Source organism: Anopheles merus, chromosome 2L (genome assembly GCF_017562075.2).
Source record: "Anopheles merus strain MAF chromosome 2L, AmerM5.1, whole genome shotgun sequence".
Taxonomy (NCBI): domain Eukaryota; kingdom Metazoa; phylum Arthropoda; class Insecta; order Diptera; family Culicidae; genus Anopheles; species Anopheles merus.
Window position 1 is genome coordinate 17,688,079 of NC_054083.1, and position 16,284 is coordinate 17,704,362.

A 16,284-nucleotide genomic window follows, 5' to 3' on the forward strand; every position below is an offset into this window, starting at 1 on the left:
TGTTTTACTCTGACGATGATTATGCACATGCTCACAGAAATATTTTGAAATTTTACTCCTTTACAGGTACAACGAATCTACGTCTGGTATTGGTCTGTTACATTTTAAAGCACTACTATAAGAAGAAAAAATACAATTCTTGCCTTCACTATACAAATTCTACTAAATTTCGCACGCTATTTCCAAACCTTATTCCTGCGCTAATTTCTACGCTAATTCTAACATTTTTCCTACGCCAAACTTGTATTACCGGGTATGGTTTATCGACTGGAACTGGAACTGTATATGTTTCAAACCCGGATCAATTATTCAGCTATAGTTCCGAATCCGATTCTGGAACAGTTTCAGGTACTGTTCTATAAAATAAATGCAATAGCGAGCTATTTCTGGATCGATATGGGTATAGGTATGAGTATGAATTCAGTATCAGTTCCAGGAGTTCATGATTGGTTCTGGAAGAGATATGGGTTCATGATCTATTCCAATACCGTTATGGGTTCATTATAGGTTCCAGGACAGGTATGGGTGCATGATCAGTTCCTGAACCGGTACAATCAGTATAGATTTCAGGACCGTTATGGGTTCAGTATCGGTTCCTAGACTGACATAATTTCAGTATCAGGTTCAGGATCCGCTTTATGTCATGTGCAGTTCTTGAACCAGAAAAGGTTATGTATTGGTGTCAGGGCCAATATAGGTTTGTTTTTGGCTTCAGATATCTTAAGGGGTCGTCATAAGTACTTCATTTTAATTGAGTTTCGAGACCATAATTTAAGAGTAAAGGAAATCTTTGAAATTAAGTTGCGGAGCCCTGTAACCTGCCCAATTTAACCAGCGTTGGATAAAATAAAAATTCAACATTGAATTACATGAGCTTGGTGTACCTTTCAAACAACAGCTAATAATTTATTCACATTTTCCATTCACGTTTGTGGTCGGACCGATTTTTTATTATTATTTTTTTACATACGGCGTTGCCGAAAACAACAACATTGATTTAACCATTTCAAAACAGGTCGTTTTCCTTCTGTTAGTGTTATTATCATTTTTTTAATATTTTAGCAACATATTTAGTTGATTGAGTTTCAAGCTTCAAGCTTCCAAAAAGTAAAAAAAAAAACACGATAATGAAATATTCCCCCGGCATACTTTATAACTCTTGGCTTTTAAACTTTTAATAAATTCAATAATTAAATGATGTTTGTAAGCACAATTAAAAAAGTTGCCATATTTATAAGCTACAATGTATACATCATTCGTTTTTGTACACGTCTTTGTTAAACACGTCTTTTGTCACAAAATTACTAATGACGCATATGCATTCAAAGTCAATCAAACAATAACATAATGTAATGATTAGTATTACTAGTAGTTTATTAAAGCCACCAAACCATTCGTTTTAATTTTCAAAAGTTTTGTCATAATTGAAATTTTCAGAAAATAGACTCTTCTATATGATCTTCATCGTTGTTTCGCTTATGTTCTATATTCATCTTCTAAATCAGAGATCTTCAAACATTTAAACGTTACTTTTAGATAATGAATCCTGCCTAATTCTCGCTTTAATAAGAAAATGCTCTAATTTCATCAAATTTGAAGCTTGATTTTCATCTTTAAAAATCCAAAATTTAAATTTTGATTGAAATAATTAATACAATAAGCTATGTATTTTAACCTTCTCTTTCGAGAGCCGCATACGGCCCACCGGCCGTAATTTCTACAGTTCTACAAGAAACTTTTTTTTTAAATCTTGCTTTTAAAAATGCTTAAAACTATGGTTGACGAAATACATCCATTACTAATATTTCTATCTGAGACTCACATAGTTGATCCGGAAGCTTTCGAACAATATTCCCTAAAAGGCTACAATACAGTTTCATGTTTATCACATTCTAGACACACTGGTGGTGTATCAATGTATATACATAACTCAGTACAATTTAAGGTGCTCCTAAATGAAGCGAAAGAAGGTAACTGGTTCTTAGCAATTTCAGTTTTGAAAAATACTACAAAAGCGGCCTAATCTATCACTCACCCAGTTCGAGTCCTTTTAGGTTCCTAGCTATTCTTGAGGAGTGGTTAGAGCAATTTTTAGAATACGATAAAATAAATATAGTGATGGGAGATTTTAATATCAACTGGATGAACGCATCTGAGTCTAGACATCTAAAAAGGATTACAGAAGGATTGGGCATACGACAAATAGTGAATCTGCCCACACGAATAACACGCAGTAGTAGAACATTGATTGACCATATGTGTACAAATAACTATTCAGTTTCAACTTGCATTAATAACAACTTAAAAATTTCAGATCATGAAACAATTCAATGGTCAATCGATGAAAAATATACCGGTACTAATCTATTACGAGTTAAGTGCTGGAAAAAGTACTCTCCAGAAATTTTGAATAGGATGGTGTCTGAAGGAATTCAGGAAAATGTTGCTAATATCAACGATCAATGTATTAGGTTAACAACTGTCTTAGAGAATAGTATGTCACAGCTTGTGCAAGAGAAAACAATAAACACAAATTGTTCAGCTAAATGGTACACAATTCAATTGGCCCAGCAGAAACATAAACGAGACAAATACTATAACAAATTTCTCCAAACAAACCAGAATTCTGATTGGACAATTTAAAAACAGCTACAAATTTGTATAGTAGAGCTTTAACTACAACCCGAAGATCATACTTTGAACATAAAATTAATCAAAATAGAAAGAATAGTAAGGAACTTTGGAAAATCCTAAAATCTTTACTGAATCCAAGAGGAACTATTAATAGTCCTTGTATAATATTCAATGGATCAACGGTGTATGACTCAGAGAAAATTGCCGAAACTTTCAATAAATTCTTTGTCCAGAGTGTATTGGACATTCATCATAGTATTGGTCAAACAAATGTAGCTTACGCAAGTCTTCGAGAAACGGACCATATATTTAAATTTAGATCTATCTCCTACGGAAAATTGAAAAACGTGGTAAAAAATCTAAATAATTCATCAGGAATCAATAAAGTCAATTCAAAAATCCTGCTAGATTGTTTTAACACTGTAGGACATGAACTACTAAACATTATTAATTATTCGATCACGAGAGGAGTGTTTCCAACCACCTGGAAAGAGTCTCTTGTTGTACCTATACAAAAAGTATCGGGAACTGTTCTTGCAAATGAATTCAGGCCTATAAACAAATTAAATATTTTTGAAAAAGTATTAGAGACAGTTTTTAAAGAACAATTAGTTGAATATATAAACAGCCATCATTTATTTATACCCAAACAGTCGGGTTATAGGGTTGGTCATTCTTGCGAATCGGCTCTTAACCTAGTGCTGGCAAAATGGAATGAAGCTTTTGATGGTAAAAATACTACTATTGCTGTATTCCTTGACCTTAAAAGGGCCTTTGAAACAATTTCGAGGCCACTATTATTAAAAGTGTTAATGAGTTTTGGCATTAAAGGCAACGAATTACGATGGTTCGAGAGTTATCTCCAAGACAGAACACAGAGAACTGTATTTAATAACAAAATATCAAGTGCCGTCGAGAACACCCTAGGAGTACCTCAGGGAAGTGTTCTAGGACCAATACTTTTCTTAATGTATATTAACGATATGAAAAGGGTTTTACAGCATTGCGACATCAATTTATTTGCGGATGATACAGTCATCTTCATTAGTGGTAATGATCATTGAGATATTTTTAGAAAACTCAATCAGGATCTGGACTCACTGGATGGGTGGCTGAAACATAAGAAACTCAAATTGAATCCTAAAAAAAACTAAAGCCTTGGTTGTGTGTCGAAGACTATTTAGCCTACCCACTCAATTAGTAATAAATAATGTGTCTGTAGAAATTGTATCTAGTATAAAATATTTAGGAGTGATAGTTGACGATAGACTCAGATTTACGGACCACATTGACAACGTTATAAAGAAAGTGGCCAAAAAGGTTGGAGTTATTTGCAGACTGAGAAAGGATGTAAATCGTTGCGGTAAGATACAATTATACTTATCACTTATTGGACCTCATCTAGATTTTTGTGCCTCGATTTTGTTTCTGGCGACTGAAACACAGTTTACGCGACTTCAAAGGCTGCAGAATAAGGCAATGCGGGCTATCCTTGATTGTGGGTGTTATACCTCTTCTGTTACAATGCGAATGGTCTTACAATGGATGTCCATAAAACAGAGAGTGACGTATCAGACAATGATATTCATTGATAATCTAATAAAAAGACGTCTACCTTCATATCTTACGCAAAGAGTTGTGAGAGGAGTAGATATTCACAATTACCCCACACGGGGAGCTAATGGTCCAAGAGTGCCAAACTATATGACTGCAGGGGCCAGAAATTCTTTGTTTCACAGAGGTATCCAGTATTACAATAGAATGCCACAGGAAATTATCAATGCTGGTTCGTTATCTGAGTTTAGAAAATTGTGCTCTGATTTTGTTAGAACTAATGTAGTCTAAATGTAATGTCAATTGTCAACTCTAGGTGATGATGATTTTTTTTCATTCTTGTCTTTTGTTCTTTAAAATGCGAGGAATATTTTTTTAAACTAATTTACATTCTAAATTCACCAAAGTTTTAAAACTATAAATATACAACAAAAAAAATTAAAAGAAAGAGACTACATTGAATTGAGACACGCGCGCGTACAGTAGACTCCGGGTTCGGAGCTTGGTAGATTGGTGTTGATCGGGCTAATAACTCGTCATACCTTTATGCTTTGCTCAGCTCTCAAACATCTACTCGTTTGAATATTTGTAGCTTTACCAAATTATCGCAAGATACCTCGAACATCTCAATCCTTTGTAGGGGTCAGAGGTGCGTCATCATCATCATCATCAAATCTTTCTTTTTATTTTACTTCTGGATTTAAACTGTCCTCCTTTTTTAAAAATATCTTAATACCTTTTCTTGCTATCTTTACAAAGCCGGTATGTTTGCGTGAAGTGATTGTTAATTGCTTTAAGATCACGTGTCACATTAAACGAGTCACCCTGTCCCGCCAACAGACGGTAAAACCGAGAGAGCATTTCTCCGCAAGCAGCTGTTCCCCAACTAACAAAATCGACATGCTTTCTCGTTCTACCCAATAGATCGGTAAACTTGAGAGAGTGAGAAAGTATGTTGATTTTGTCGCTTGGGTCGGTTGTGAACCACGAGAAAACGAGAGAGAGAGAGAGAGAGAGAGTTTTGTGTGGTTGCGCATTGTTATTATGTTTTTGCAACTTGCATCTTTGGCAGATGCCCTGTCCCCATTCCACCTGCACCTGCACCTTTCGCCAGTCGCCCTTCACACGCAAACACAACAAAACGGTACCACCAACACCATCGTGAGCAGCGACCCATCGAAACCAGCGTAACCATCGCGCGCGTCTTTGCCGTCGCGCAGCAATTCCGTAGCGAATGGAACTGTGATGCGCGAGAGCCCATCACCCTCCCCCTTCTCCTCCTGACCCTCCTCTTACACGTCCTCCTTCACCACAACCCAACAGGGGTGGGGACAATCGAGACGATTCTCCACGGAAATGGCTGCTGCACGCGGTGGGGGTGTGGAGTGAGAGTTTTTCATCGTTCACGCTCTCTCCCTACCATACCGCCGAGCGCCGAGCACAGGGGACGAACGCGCGCAGGCGAGGCAAGCGTGCGCAACCTTCCCTCCCCCCGCGCAACCGACCCAATCAAAAACCGGACACCGAAGAATGGTGTGTGCAAGCAAGCTGCGGAGTGTGCGTGGCTGTAGGAACACAAACACATGCCCGCCCGCCCGCTCGCCCGCAGACTGCATCTGTGCCATGGGGCCCTGGCTGACTGGCTGGCTGGCTGCCCGCGGGTCCGCAGCCGTTCGAAAAGTCAGTTGCGTTCGGATTGTAATCGGAATTGGTTGTGTGCGTTGTCTCTCACCATAGTTCTCGCGGCCCGGTACTCTTCACGGTTGCTCCTCTTCCCTGACGGCTGCTTTCCACACCGTCGGTCGCTCGCTCGATCGATCGATCGATCTATTAATTAACGCGACGGGTACGCGATTACGCGCTGGCGTGTGCGTGACCGATGCTGGCGCGTTCCGTAAACATCTAGCCGACGAATATAGATACTGCAACCTTCACGCAAGGCGACAACGACGACGACTACGATAGTTCCCCAAAAACGGCGTGTGCGTGTCCCTGACACTGTGTGCGTTGCAGAGAAAAAGTAAAAAAAAAGCTTACACACACATTTTTTCCTGCAAACCTGTCAACCAGGTAGTGCGGAGGCGCTGTGGGGTTGATCGCAAACAGGCTCCACGGTGTAGTGCCAAAGAGGAAAGAGCCTTGAACACGTACAGAGAGAGAGAGTGAGAGAGAGAGACTGCTGCCACACCGCAGCACTGCAGTCATTGGCCCAACCAAATCAAACCCCCGTACAGAACCGCGGGGACCGAGATTCGCGTTTTTGTAAAGCTTCATTTTCTCAATTACCGTCCATTAGCCACTCCGCGTGTCACCCTTCTTCCAACCGTTTTTCCCACCAATAATACACGCAATCGCGACGGGTTTGAGCTGATCGATCGACGTGTGTCCTCACACACTCAAGCGCCCTTCAAGCAAGATCAGCAAGATCAGTGTGTGTCGTGTAAGTGATAACGAGTGATAACGAGAGTGAAAAGTAACAGCGCGCACACGCCTCCAACACACTCTCACACCCACTACAGCACAATCAAAGCAATCGGTGACCTACCGAACGGGCGCGCGGGTTCGCTCGAATCGAATTGTGTATTATTTTGGATTTGAACCGTCAATCGAAGCGTTTGAACCGCTTGACCGTTCGCTGGACTTTGTGCTTACAGACTTTGTGCGGTACAGTTCCGGGATCGCGGACCGGTGTGCTGTGGGGTGTGTGTGAGAGTTTCGGTGCAAACTGAACGCGTATCATCGAGCAAAGAGGTGTGTGAACTCGATTCTGCTTCCGTCGACAGAAAACTACTTCAACAATCCGAACCGTGCGCGTATTGGAGAGAAAAAAACAACCATGTATCATCAGTTTATGGAGCTGCGTGTAGTGTGGTGCGTCGTCGTCGCCCTCTGGCTTGCCCGGCTGAGCCCGGTGCTGGCGTCCGGCTTCGGCAAGTGCCCAAATTACCCTTCAATGCCAAAGTTTAACATGACAAAGGTAAGAACGAACGGCCCGAATCCCTCATCCTCGTCACCCGCCACCTTGTTCGCTCTCGAACTCTTTCTCACCTCGTGTTGGCATGCACTTTTATGGGGGGCCCAGTAGTGGAGAGAAACGCAAGCAAGGGAAAACACCACGTTTGTGCCGCAACCCACCGCCAGAAGAGAAGGCATGCATTAGGTTGCGCTGCGCTTAGAACACGAACAATGTATCGGCTGCAGCAACAAGTGCAACATTTGCGCAAAAATCTTCCACGCTTAGCAAAAAGCGGGCAAAAAAAACAACGAGTTCAGGGTTACACTGGCTAACGACCGCTCACACACACACACAAAAGCCTCTCAAACCTTTCCGATCTGGCCTGTGGTGGGTGTATCGGGGGTGGGTTGGGCTGTGTAGCTTTCTAACCCGCAGGTGAGTGCGCGCAACCCGCACCGATATTAAGGTTAGATGTAAATGGCTGCGCGTTGCCAGTGAAAGGAATCATAAATCATATCCTTCCCCTTTGGGCTGTTTGTTTTTGCCACCCATCCCACCCCAAGATGTTGATAGTATGCTGCTGTTGATTTCGATCATTGCTTCCACCCACCACCCGCTATGGGTACGATGGTATTTTTCAAAAAAGACAGTGCCCATTCGCTCGTCGCTCGATGTGTCCCCCGGTTTTGGAAGTAGATCGAACGTTTTTCGAACGTGTGTTCGACTTTTGGGTGCACACACGCTCCATATACAGCGGCCGATGTGTGGTAATAAGCCGCCTACTACGATCCGGCAACAGCATAACTTACAACAACAAAACGGAACATACGGCGTCCGTCCGATGGTGATGGTGGTGGCCAGTGGGAAAGTAAGTGTGTGTGTGTGTTGACCAATGATTCACCCAGCGTTGAACACGTTCAGTGCGCTCTTCTCGTACTTTCCCCCCGGGGCTTCCACACCCTGTGGGCTTATATTGGGTGTTTATTTACCTTTTTTTTCTTTACATCATTTCTCCTCCGCCCAGGGGGAGAGCGATGAGGATGGATGGTAGGTGGTGCTTGGATGCAGCTTTTCTTTGCGCACATCGTCACCGTCACCGTCACCTGCGGGGTCGATAAATTTAAACGGCTGATAAATGCATGAAAGCAATACATTCGTCAGCCGAACAAATGCGAAGGAAGGTGAAATCGGTGAAAATAAAAGTTGGAGTGGAACGGGAAACCGGGAATGCCCGCGGGGGGGGGGGGGGGGGGGGGAGAGCGATGGAACTGCATCGACACTGACCGGGAGAGCTCTATCTACAGTAATGTGTGTGTGTATGAGTATGTCGTTGATTGCCTGGTGGCCTCGCACGCTTGCCACCCGGACGCAACCCGCAAAAACTTTCAAATCCAACGGCGGCAACTGACGTGCCAAACTTACGTAATTATCCGTAAAATCCGTAGCCTACTTGTCCGCGCTGTCGTGGTGTGCATTCGGGGGTTGCTACAGGTGCGCGCGACTCAGTCAGTCAGTCAGTAAGTCAGTCAGTAAGGCAGACTCCAGCGTACGATTTTATGCTTCCAATGCACGAAAGCGGCCACCAACCCATCGAACCATGCCGACACACACGTAACCACCGCCGCCGACGTGTGTGCCATCATCCCCGCGTGTCATTCTAAATGACTGCTGAGAAAGTGGAAATTGACCTAGTCATGGTGGACCTTCCTAAGCCGACCGATTGGCACCCATTTCTGATGTCGTTTTTTTATTTCCTTCTTTTCCAGTTTTTAGGCAAATGGTACGAGGTGGAGCGTTCCTTCTATCTGCCCGAGCTGGCCTCCGGCTGTACCACGATGACCTTTGAGAACACGACGCTGCGGGACGAGGCCGGCCGAAGTCAGCTGGAGATTTCGATTAAATCCGTCAATCAATGGTAAGCGCGAAAGTGGGGCAACTGGTTTTGAAGGGATCTGGGAAGGGGGATGCGGCCCTTAAGATGCATCACCACCACTCACCCTTCTCCCCCATACATTCGCAGGACGGGCAACCCATCGATCAGCATCGGGGAAGCCGTGCCGGAGAGTGAAACGTCCTCCATCATGAACGTCCAGGTAGGGTGCACAGGCCGGGCAACAGAATAAACAATGATGAAAGGCTGCCGAAAGAAAGAACAACAACTTGTCCCCCGCGTAGTAACGGTACCACCAGGGGGGTGGTGGAGAAATGGTCCTTTCCCGTGGGTGAGAATATGGGCAAAGCGATGAAAGGTGTAACGGTACCGTGTAATTGGCATTTGTTTCGGAAATTTTCACAGAAAACACCAAGCCAAATCAAAACAATCACTTCTCCTTCCATCTAGACGGCGACGGCGGCGGAATTTCATTGATGGATACGCTCCCAACCCGCCCGTCGGTTGAAATTTGGGCTAAAGTTTCACCTACTTATGGGTAGGATTCGTTCTACCCCGGGCGCTGTGCCCGTTCTTGATCGGATCGCGAGCGCAACAATGGAGAAAGAGGTATGGGAAACAGAGGTGTTTTGATGAATGATGATGGTTGTTTTATTTTTGGATTAGAGAGACTTGACCAAGCTCTTACAATCAAAGATGATTAATCACATTTTACTGTCAGATTGCCTAATTTTTGTCTTGCTCTAACGCATTTTAAATCGTAACACATTTTTTTGTTAGAAAATCGGTAACTCTTAGCGTGAGATTGCAGCATTTTTTTTAAATGCGGTATTTTAAATATCCTATGGGTTAACACTTTAACTATCAGACCTTTTTCCCTCTGAAGGTCAAGACCGTATTGTTTATACTTTTTAATCATTTTTTACTGCCATAGCCATGTTAGCTTGGCGAGTTAGAGATTGGGAATGTAAACAAGCTGCACCTTGGTAAACAAATTCAATGATTTTCAAACGTATTTTGTTTTGGGATTTTTTTACGATCGCAATAGCATTTGTTTGGTGTATTAATATAAATATTGGTGTGTGATGATAGACGTTATTTGAAATTTTGAATGAAGTATCTGATTATTTTAAAGATAAAGGAGCAAATTGGATGAATAATAGATGTCGAAAATTTACGCTAATTACGTACTTCAATCAAGCTGTTTTTAGCGTAGACACTGGTTTCCTAAAAAAGTGTTTTCCTTGAGGTATTTATGCAATATATTCGATACGTAAAAAATGGTAACGCACAAAAACTGCCACTAAACACATTTTAACGGTTTTTGTGTTCATCATTACATCAATTGAATTATTTCATTAGTGTTACAATTAGCTGAAGGTTGTTTATTAGAACCATCCAAGAAAAATCTGAAGGCTACATACACGCTAACGAAGCCATTTACTCGTCCGACTAATTGCCTAATTAGCCTCGACCACAAAACAAAATTCTAATTTAAACAATATTTCATACATTAAGTAGAGTGAGTAACACAACATAGAATAAAAAATGGAAGCGTCACTCTATGAGAACTAGTAAGAAAAAGTTTCCCATACCGGGAATCGAACCCGGGCCTTCCGGGTGAGAGCCGGATATCCTAACCACTAGACAATATGGGACTGTTGATCGGAGAGCGTTAGTTTACCGTTTGTTGATATTCAACAACAAAACCATCAACGTTGTTCTTCCATAATGAATGAGAGTAGAATAAGTTTTTAACTTTCAATCCAATTAATTTGCTTTTGTTTTGTTCAATGCTATTTCCTACTCGTTTTTTCTTCTTGTGCCTGTTTTCTTGCTTAATGCGTTAACGTGCAACGTGTTGTTTATACGAAATAAACTGGTTTTCCGCAAAGCCACAGCACCGTTTCTCAATAACCGATTGTTGGGCTTCTCTCTTTCACTTTCAGCTCCAGTCACGGCTTCCAACGGCGATTGCGCGGCTACTGCCAGGATCTGGCCGCTACCAGGTGCTCTACACTAACTACGACAACTTTGCCATTCTCTGGTCGTGCACGAGCTTTGTGGCGGTTCACGCTGGTATGTATAAGAAGAAGTGAGCCGTAACGGCCACAGCCAAAACAAACCGTAGCATAATACCTCCTTGTTTGTATCGATTCTTGTTTTTCTTTTCGTAATGACCCCAAATTACTTAACGCCAGATCAAATCTGGCTCCTGGGACGTGATCGAGACTATTCGACCGACATTAGGAAAAAGATCTACAACGCCCTTGAGCAGCTAAGCCTTGATCCGGACCGTTTGTTCATTGCGAAAAACAAAAACTGCCCCTCCACGCTGTGAACCCTATTGGCCCGGGACGACTAGAAAACTACACTTATGAGGATCTGTGATATTACAAACAAACCAGCTTTCGGTAAAAGCGGAAGATCAGAGTTTGGGACGCGAGAGAGAGAGAGAGAGAGAGAGAGAGAGAGAGAGAGAGAGAGAGAGAGAGAGAGAGAGAGAGAGAGAGAGAGAGAGAAAGTAGCGATCACCGACGAGACGCGCCGCCATAAGTTTTCGGATGCATAATGTTCTTTTTTGTTGTTTTCAGCTAAATAATAAAACAAACGCATAGTGTAAATTAAAACGCACTTAAAAAAAGGTTGATATTATTGTACGCGAGAGCTGCTTAAGATTTATATATCCAACATTAGTATTTTGTCGTGTTTCCGTAGTTGGTATTGCGCAATGTGTTTTATCATGATTATAGGTAGCGATTATATGTTTTTAAAAGCTTTCATAAATCGTAAGGGACAGGCATAAAACGGCATTTTCTAAAACAAGTTAAAATTAACCCTGAACTAGAGAGGGATAGTACAGATAGAGAGAGTGTGTATGTGTGTGAAAGGAAGGGAGATTGATTCGGGATAGAAACAGCGTCAGAACTGGCACACAGAGCAAACCCGATGGCTTGCGGTGGTGTGACGACGATGTGACGCTGCGCTAGACCCCGTCCCCATCGGGGGGCTGCTATTCATTTACGCTAAGCTTAAGTACTGTTCTTAATCGATAGACAATAAAATTAGCAGAAATGCATGTACGGTTTCGCATGGACTATTACAAAAAAACGGAGAACAAACAACACACAAACAGATCAAAAGTTACATACAAAATACACATCGGCACAGAGGGAAGTTGGGGTTTGTCTTGCGAGACGAGAGGGGGAGTACAAAAAAATTGCACATTTACGTTCAATGGCGTTGCCGCCTTTCCGTATCCGAGACTGAGCAAAAGTTATCTATAGCAAAGAGAGAGTTAATATCGATGAGTCCGATCCGGTTGACCGGTGTCGCGGTTTCGAAGTCATAATACAATTGCTTGTGTGTGTCTTCGCACCTAATACTAAATTGTCGGGTGTTTTTTCGCTTTGTCGTTAGTGTCTACTTAATACCTCGCCGCTACTGACAGAGAGGCACGCTGCCGCTTCTGGGCCACGCTGCTGGTGACCGATGCAGTAGAGGAGTGCGCCACAGTTGCACCCTCTCGTTCTCGTTTCGTGCTGCGAGAAACGAAGCATTCGGTCGCGCTTACTTGGGCTTGTGGAACTCTTCCTTGCACAGCTTGCAGCTCCAGGAGCCCTCGGGCGGCGAGACGAGCGGCGGCGACAGACAGTACATGTGGTAGCCACGATCGCAGTCGTCGCAGAACAGCAGCTGATCGTCGTTGTCGGACGTGCCGCAGATGGTGCAGTACTTGCACTCGATGCACTGCCACCGGTACTTGCGCACCGAGATGATCATGTTCGCCGTGAACTGCAGGCAGGACGGATGGCCCGATCGGCCACAGTCCGAGCAGGACACCAGCTCTTCCGGCTCGAACGTTTTCTTGTTCTCGCGCGCATCGCCCAGACAGAAGTCGCAGTACGGCGACGGAACGGCTCGGCTCTTCTCGACCGCACCTCCAGCACCAGCGGCGCCGGGTCCAGCGCCGGGACCGCCCGGTCCAACACCGGGCGCAACAACGGCCGCCGGTGCCGGGACTCCGCCGATCGATGCAGTGGCCCCGGCTAGGGCGGCTATGGGGCCGCCCGGGCCGCTGTTGGCCGCGAGACCACCGGCCGCATGATTGGGGCCCAGCCCGGGACGGCTATTGGGCAGCTTCGGTGCTCCGGATCCGTCCGTCGGATCGCCGCTCCCCTCGACCTTCACCTCCGGCACCAGTTCCGGCACCAGCGGGAGTTCCTCCGATCCACCTCCTGCTCCGCCGCCTCCGGGTAGGGTCAGTGGGGATGAGCTGTTCGATTGGGGTGTGAGGTTCGGTAGTGTTTGAACACGGTTCTTTTTCGGTGTTTCCACCATATCCTTGAAGCTAGGACCCAGCTCGCCCCCAATACCTTGCGATTTGCGTCCTCGGCCTCGTCCGCCCCCCCTGCCGCCCCGACGATTGTTCGCGTCGGACAGTGACGAGCCGCCCGACTTGCTGCGCCCGCCGCCGGCACCGCCGCCGCCGCCGCCTCCCCCGCTCCGGGCGCCCTTGCTCTTTTTCTTGCGCTGGCTGAAGCTCTCCTCGTAGTCGCAGTCCGAGTCCGGCAGATCGTGATCCTCGAACGACTCCATGTCGTGCATCTCCATCTCGTCGTAGTACCAATCCTTGCCCGAACCCTTCTCCGACTCGTGCTCCTTCAGCTCGGACGCATCGACCGCGCTCGACTGGTCCAGGTTGGAGTTTTCCGAGTCGTACGTGCTGCCACCGCCGCCACCGCCGCCGCCGCCCACCCCTCCGCGGTCCCCACCGATGCCGCTGCCGGGCAGGATGGAGGCTGGCGGGGCCGGCTGCAGATGCCCGAACGGGCGATGCGTGTATGCCGGGAACGGTGGGTGCGGTTTCTGCAGCAAGTACTGCCGGCGGGACTTACGCCAGCGCGCCGACGGGTAGCTGTACACCTGTCCATTCTTCAGCCCGGGGATGCGGTGGCGGCTGTGCATAAACAACGCGCAGTGGTTCTGTGCTACGCCCGTCTGCGGGTCGAGGAACGGCATCCGGAGCCTCCGCTCCAGGCAGAGCCGCGTGTTGAACGTTTCACTGTTCTCGATGATCTCCTTGTACGTGGAATCATTGAGGAAATTCTCTATTTTTTCCAGATTATTTACGTTCACTATCAGATCGGAGGACGCCATTGTGCGTGCGTCTGCCGGACAACGTGCGGTCGGTAGGACTAGATGCGCTTGACAGAGCTGAAATGACAATTTCAAAAATATAAAATGGTTTGTTAAAAAAAAAACTATTTAATGTAAAATCGCAACTATTTCTCCAAACCAAGCCAATTTTAGTTTTATAAGTTGATTGTGATAACAATTATATTTTCATAAAAGCTGATACAATAAATATTGACGATTGAGGAAATTAAAAATTTAAATGACCAATATTAAATTCAGAATATTCCACAGTTCCGTATACGTCGCTCCGCATTATCCGGGATTGTTTATTCCAGGGTGAATACATAATTTTATCATAACCAAGGTTATTAGTGTTAATTTAAATTTCGTGTTGCGGATTACAGTTTTTCTCTCTTTATTCGAATTTTCACAAAAAATTCACAAATTTTGACTACAACTATCTCGATCTTGAAAGCAAGGAAATCAAATCCAACTCAGGCGAAGGTTTAAACTCTCGAGCGGTTGAAAGAGAGTTGAATTGTTCAAGCATGTTTTGTTTAGAAAACTAAATTAAATACGGATCCATATTGAACGCACTGATGATCGACTTAATATCGACAATGTACTATCGTGCTGGGAAATCCTCACCAACCAAAAACATTTTAATAGTAGATAAGTTATAACCAGCTTACATTGGCCTCTTTAAATACTTTACACGACAAACATCACTGTCAGGAGCTAAACGGATGCAATCAGATTAAGCAAGGCGTTTTAACCATGTACAAATCTATTTCCCGTATTTCCTTCACCGCTGTTCGTTGTCCGGTAGTAACCATTGTTGCGTTTTGTCCACCTCGCATGTGCACACGACGAAAAGCTCTTTATCATTGCTTTGCAGTTGCTCTCGTAGGTACTGTAGCATGTTCGACTCCTGTGATTTCACAAAATTAGCCGCCTTACATTAATCCACAAGGTAATAATCGAGGCATGTACAACACTTACATCTCCTAGGCATTGGGGAGCATCCAGCTTGGAGTCTAGGTTCCAGTACTCTTTGTTAATTTGTCGAATAGCTATCCAGTGTCGGCGTTGAATGGGCAGCCGCACAAACCCCACCTTGTAGTTGCTTGGAACGTTCAGTATGAACCCGATTATTTTCGATGTATCGATTCGCGATGGATCCCTGGAAACGGTAAATGGTAGTTGAAGCTAATGTTACATTCCGAGCTCACCGCCGTGTACGGTATATACTTTCGCTTGTCGAACCAAATAGCTTCACAATCTTTCATGTGTAATGCAGCAATGATAACATTCACATCATAGTTCCCGAGTCCCAGGATGGATCTGGATGTAAAAAGGAGCGTATTTAATAAACGACCTTATCATAGCACCGGCTCGCGACCACGACACACCTGTGTGGATTGATGTACTCATTTGGAGAGAGATTTTGGCAGATTTGATCGAGCTGTGATTTGGTGAAGGACGATTTGTCTGTGAGGGCATTATAAAAGCATTTGTTAACTCAATGCTAAACAATCTTCCTTCCTTGTTTTTCCATACCTTGAAATAGGTTGTTCAGCGCATGCAACGCGCACAACTCTCGTTGTTGCTTCTCGTGGTACATGCTACGGGTTGATATTCTTATGCTATGGTGTAAATTGATGTAGAATATGTGTTTGAGAATGTTGTGTTTTGTTTCTAGGAAAACATTGTTGTCAACATCAGGCCGCTGACAAATAAAACATCGATAAATCGTCATTAAAAAAAACATCGCACTAAGGTCAAGAAACACAACAGCGCGGACATATTTGTTGTACAAAAAGATTTTAGCTATTATTTATTTCTTTTATTTCAATAAATGATTCCAAATTTGATATGGTCTGGTCTACAGTTTTGACGATAGAAATGTATAGCAAATCTCTATAAAATCAAATAATTTCTTATAAATTATACTGCAACATTCTTTAATGCAATAAATTTGTCAGATTATAACCCAAGTACCACAAATCCACCGAGCGGATTCTAAACGAATCAAGCTCTCAACCTAAATGGAATCTAAAAAGATCTAATCGTTTAGCAGACGGCAAACGACTCATGCATTCTAAAAGTA

General features: G+C 44.0%; 3 protein-coding genes and 1 non-coding gene across 4 annotated transcripts; 1 reads left to right on the top strand and 3 right to left on the bottom strand.

The window, feature by feature from the left end:
- Positions 1-5,867: 5,867 nt before the first annotated feature.
- On the top strand, positions 5,868-12,247 carry LOC121593111 (apolipoprotein D-like). Its single transcript, XM_041915192.1, has 5 exons — positions 5,868-7,165; positions 8,911-9,059; positions 9,165-9,237; positions 10,985-11,114; positions 11,237-12,247. The coding sequence occupies exons 1-5, from the start codon at positions 7,025-7,027 to the stop codon at positions 11,374-11,376; spliced, it is 633 nt and encodes a 210-aa protein (XP_041771126.1). The 5' UTR covers positions 5,868-7,024; the 3' UTR covers positions 11,377-12,247.
- Trnae-cuc lies at positions 10,622-10,693 on the bottom strand. Its single transcript has one exon. It is a non-coding gene; the product is annotated as a tRNA-Glu (tRNA).
- On the bottom strand, positions 11,660-14,248 carry LOC121593110 (zinc finger protein ubi-d4). The gene has a single exon (XM_041915191.1). It carries the CDS (start codon positions 14,193-14,195, stop codon positions 12,606-12,608), a length of 1,590 nt encoding a protein of 529 aa, XP_041771125.1. The 5' UTR covers positions 14,196-14,248; the 3' UTR covers positions 11,660-12,605.
- Positions 14,249-14,800: 552 nt separating this feature from the next.
- Positions 14,801-15,899, bottom strand: LOC121592827 (josephin-like protein). The gene is made up of 5 exons (XM_041914650.1): positions 15,735-15,899; positions 15,587-15,665; positions 15,426-15,518; positions 15,177-15,357; positions 14,801-15,105 (listed from the first exon to the last, which is right to left on the bottom strand). The coding sequence occupies exons 1-5, from the start codon at positions 15,796-15,798 to the stop codon at positions 14,980-14,982; spliced, it is 543 nt and encodes a 180-aa protein (XP_041770584.1). The 5' UTR covers positions 15,799-15,899; the 3' UTR covers positions 14,801-14,979.
- Positions 15,900-16,284: the final 385 nt, after the last annotated feature.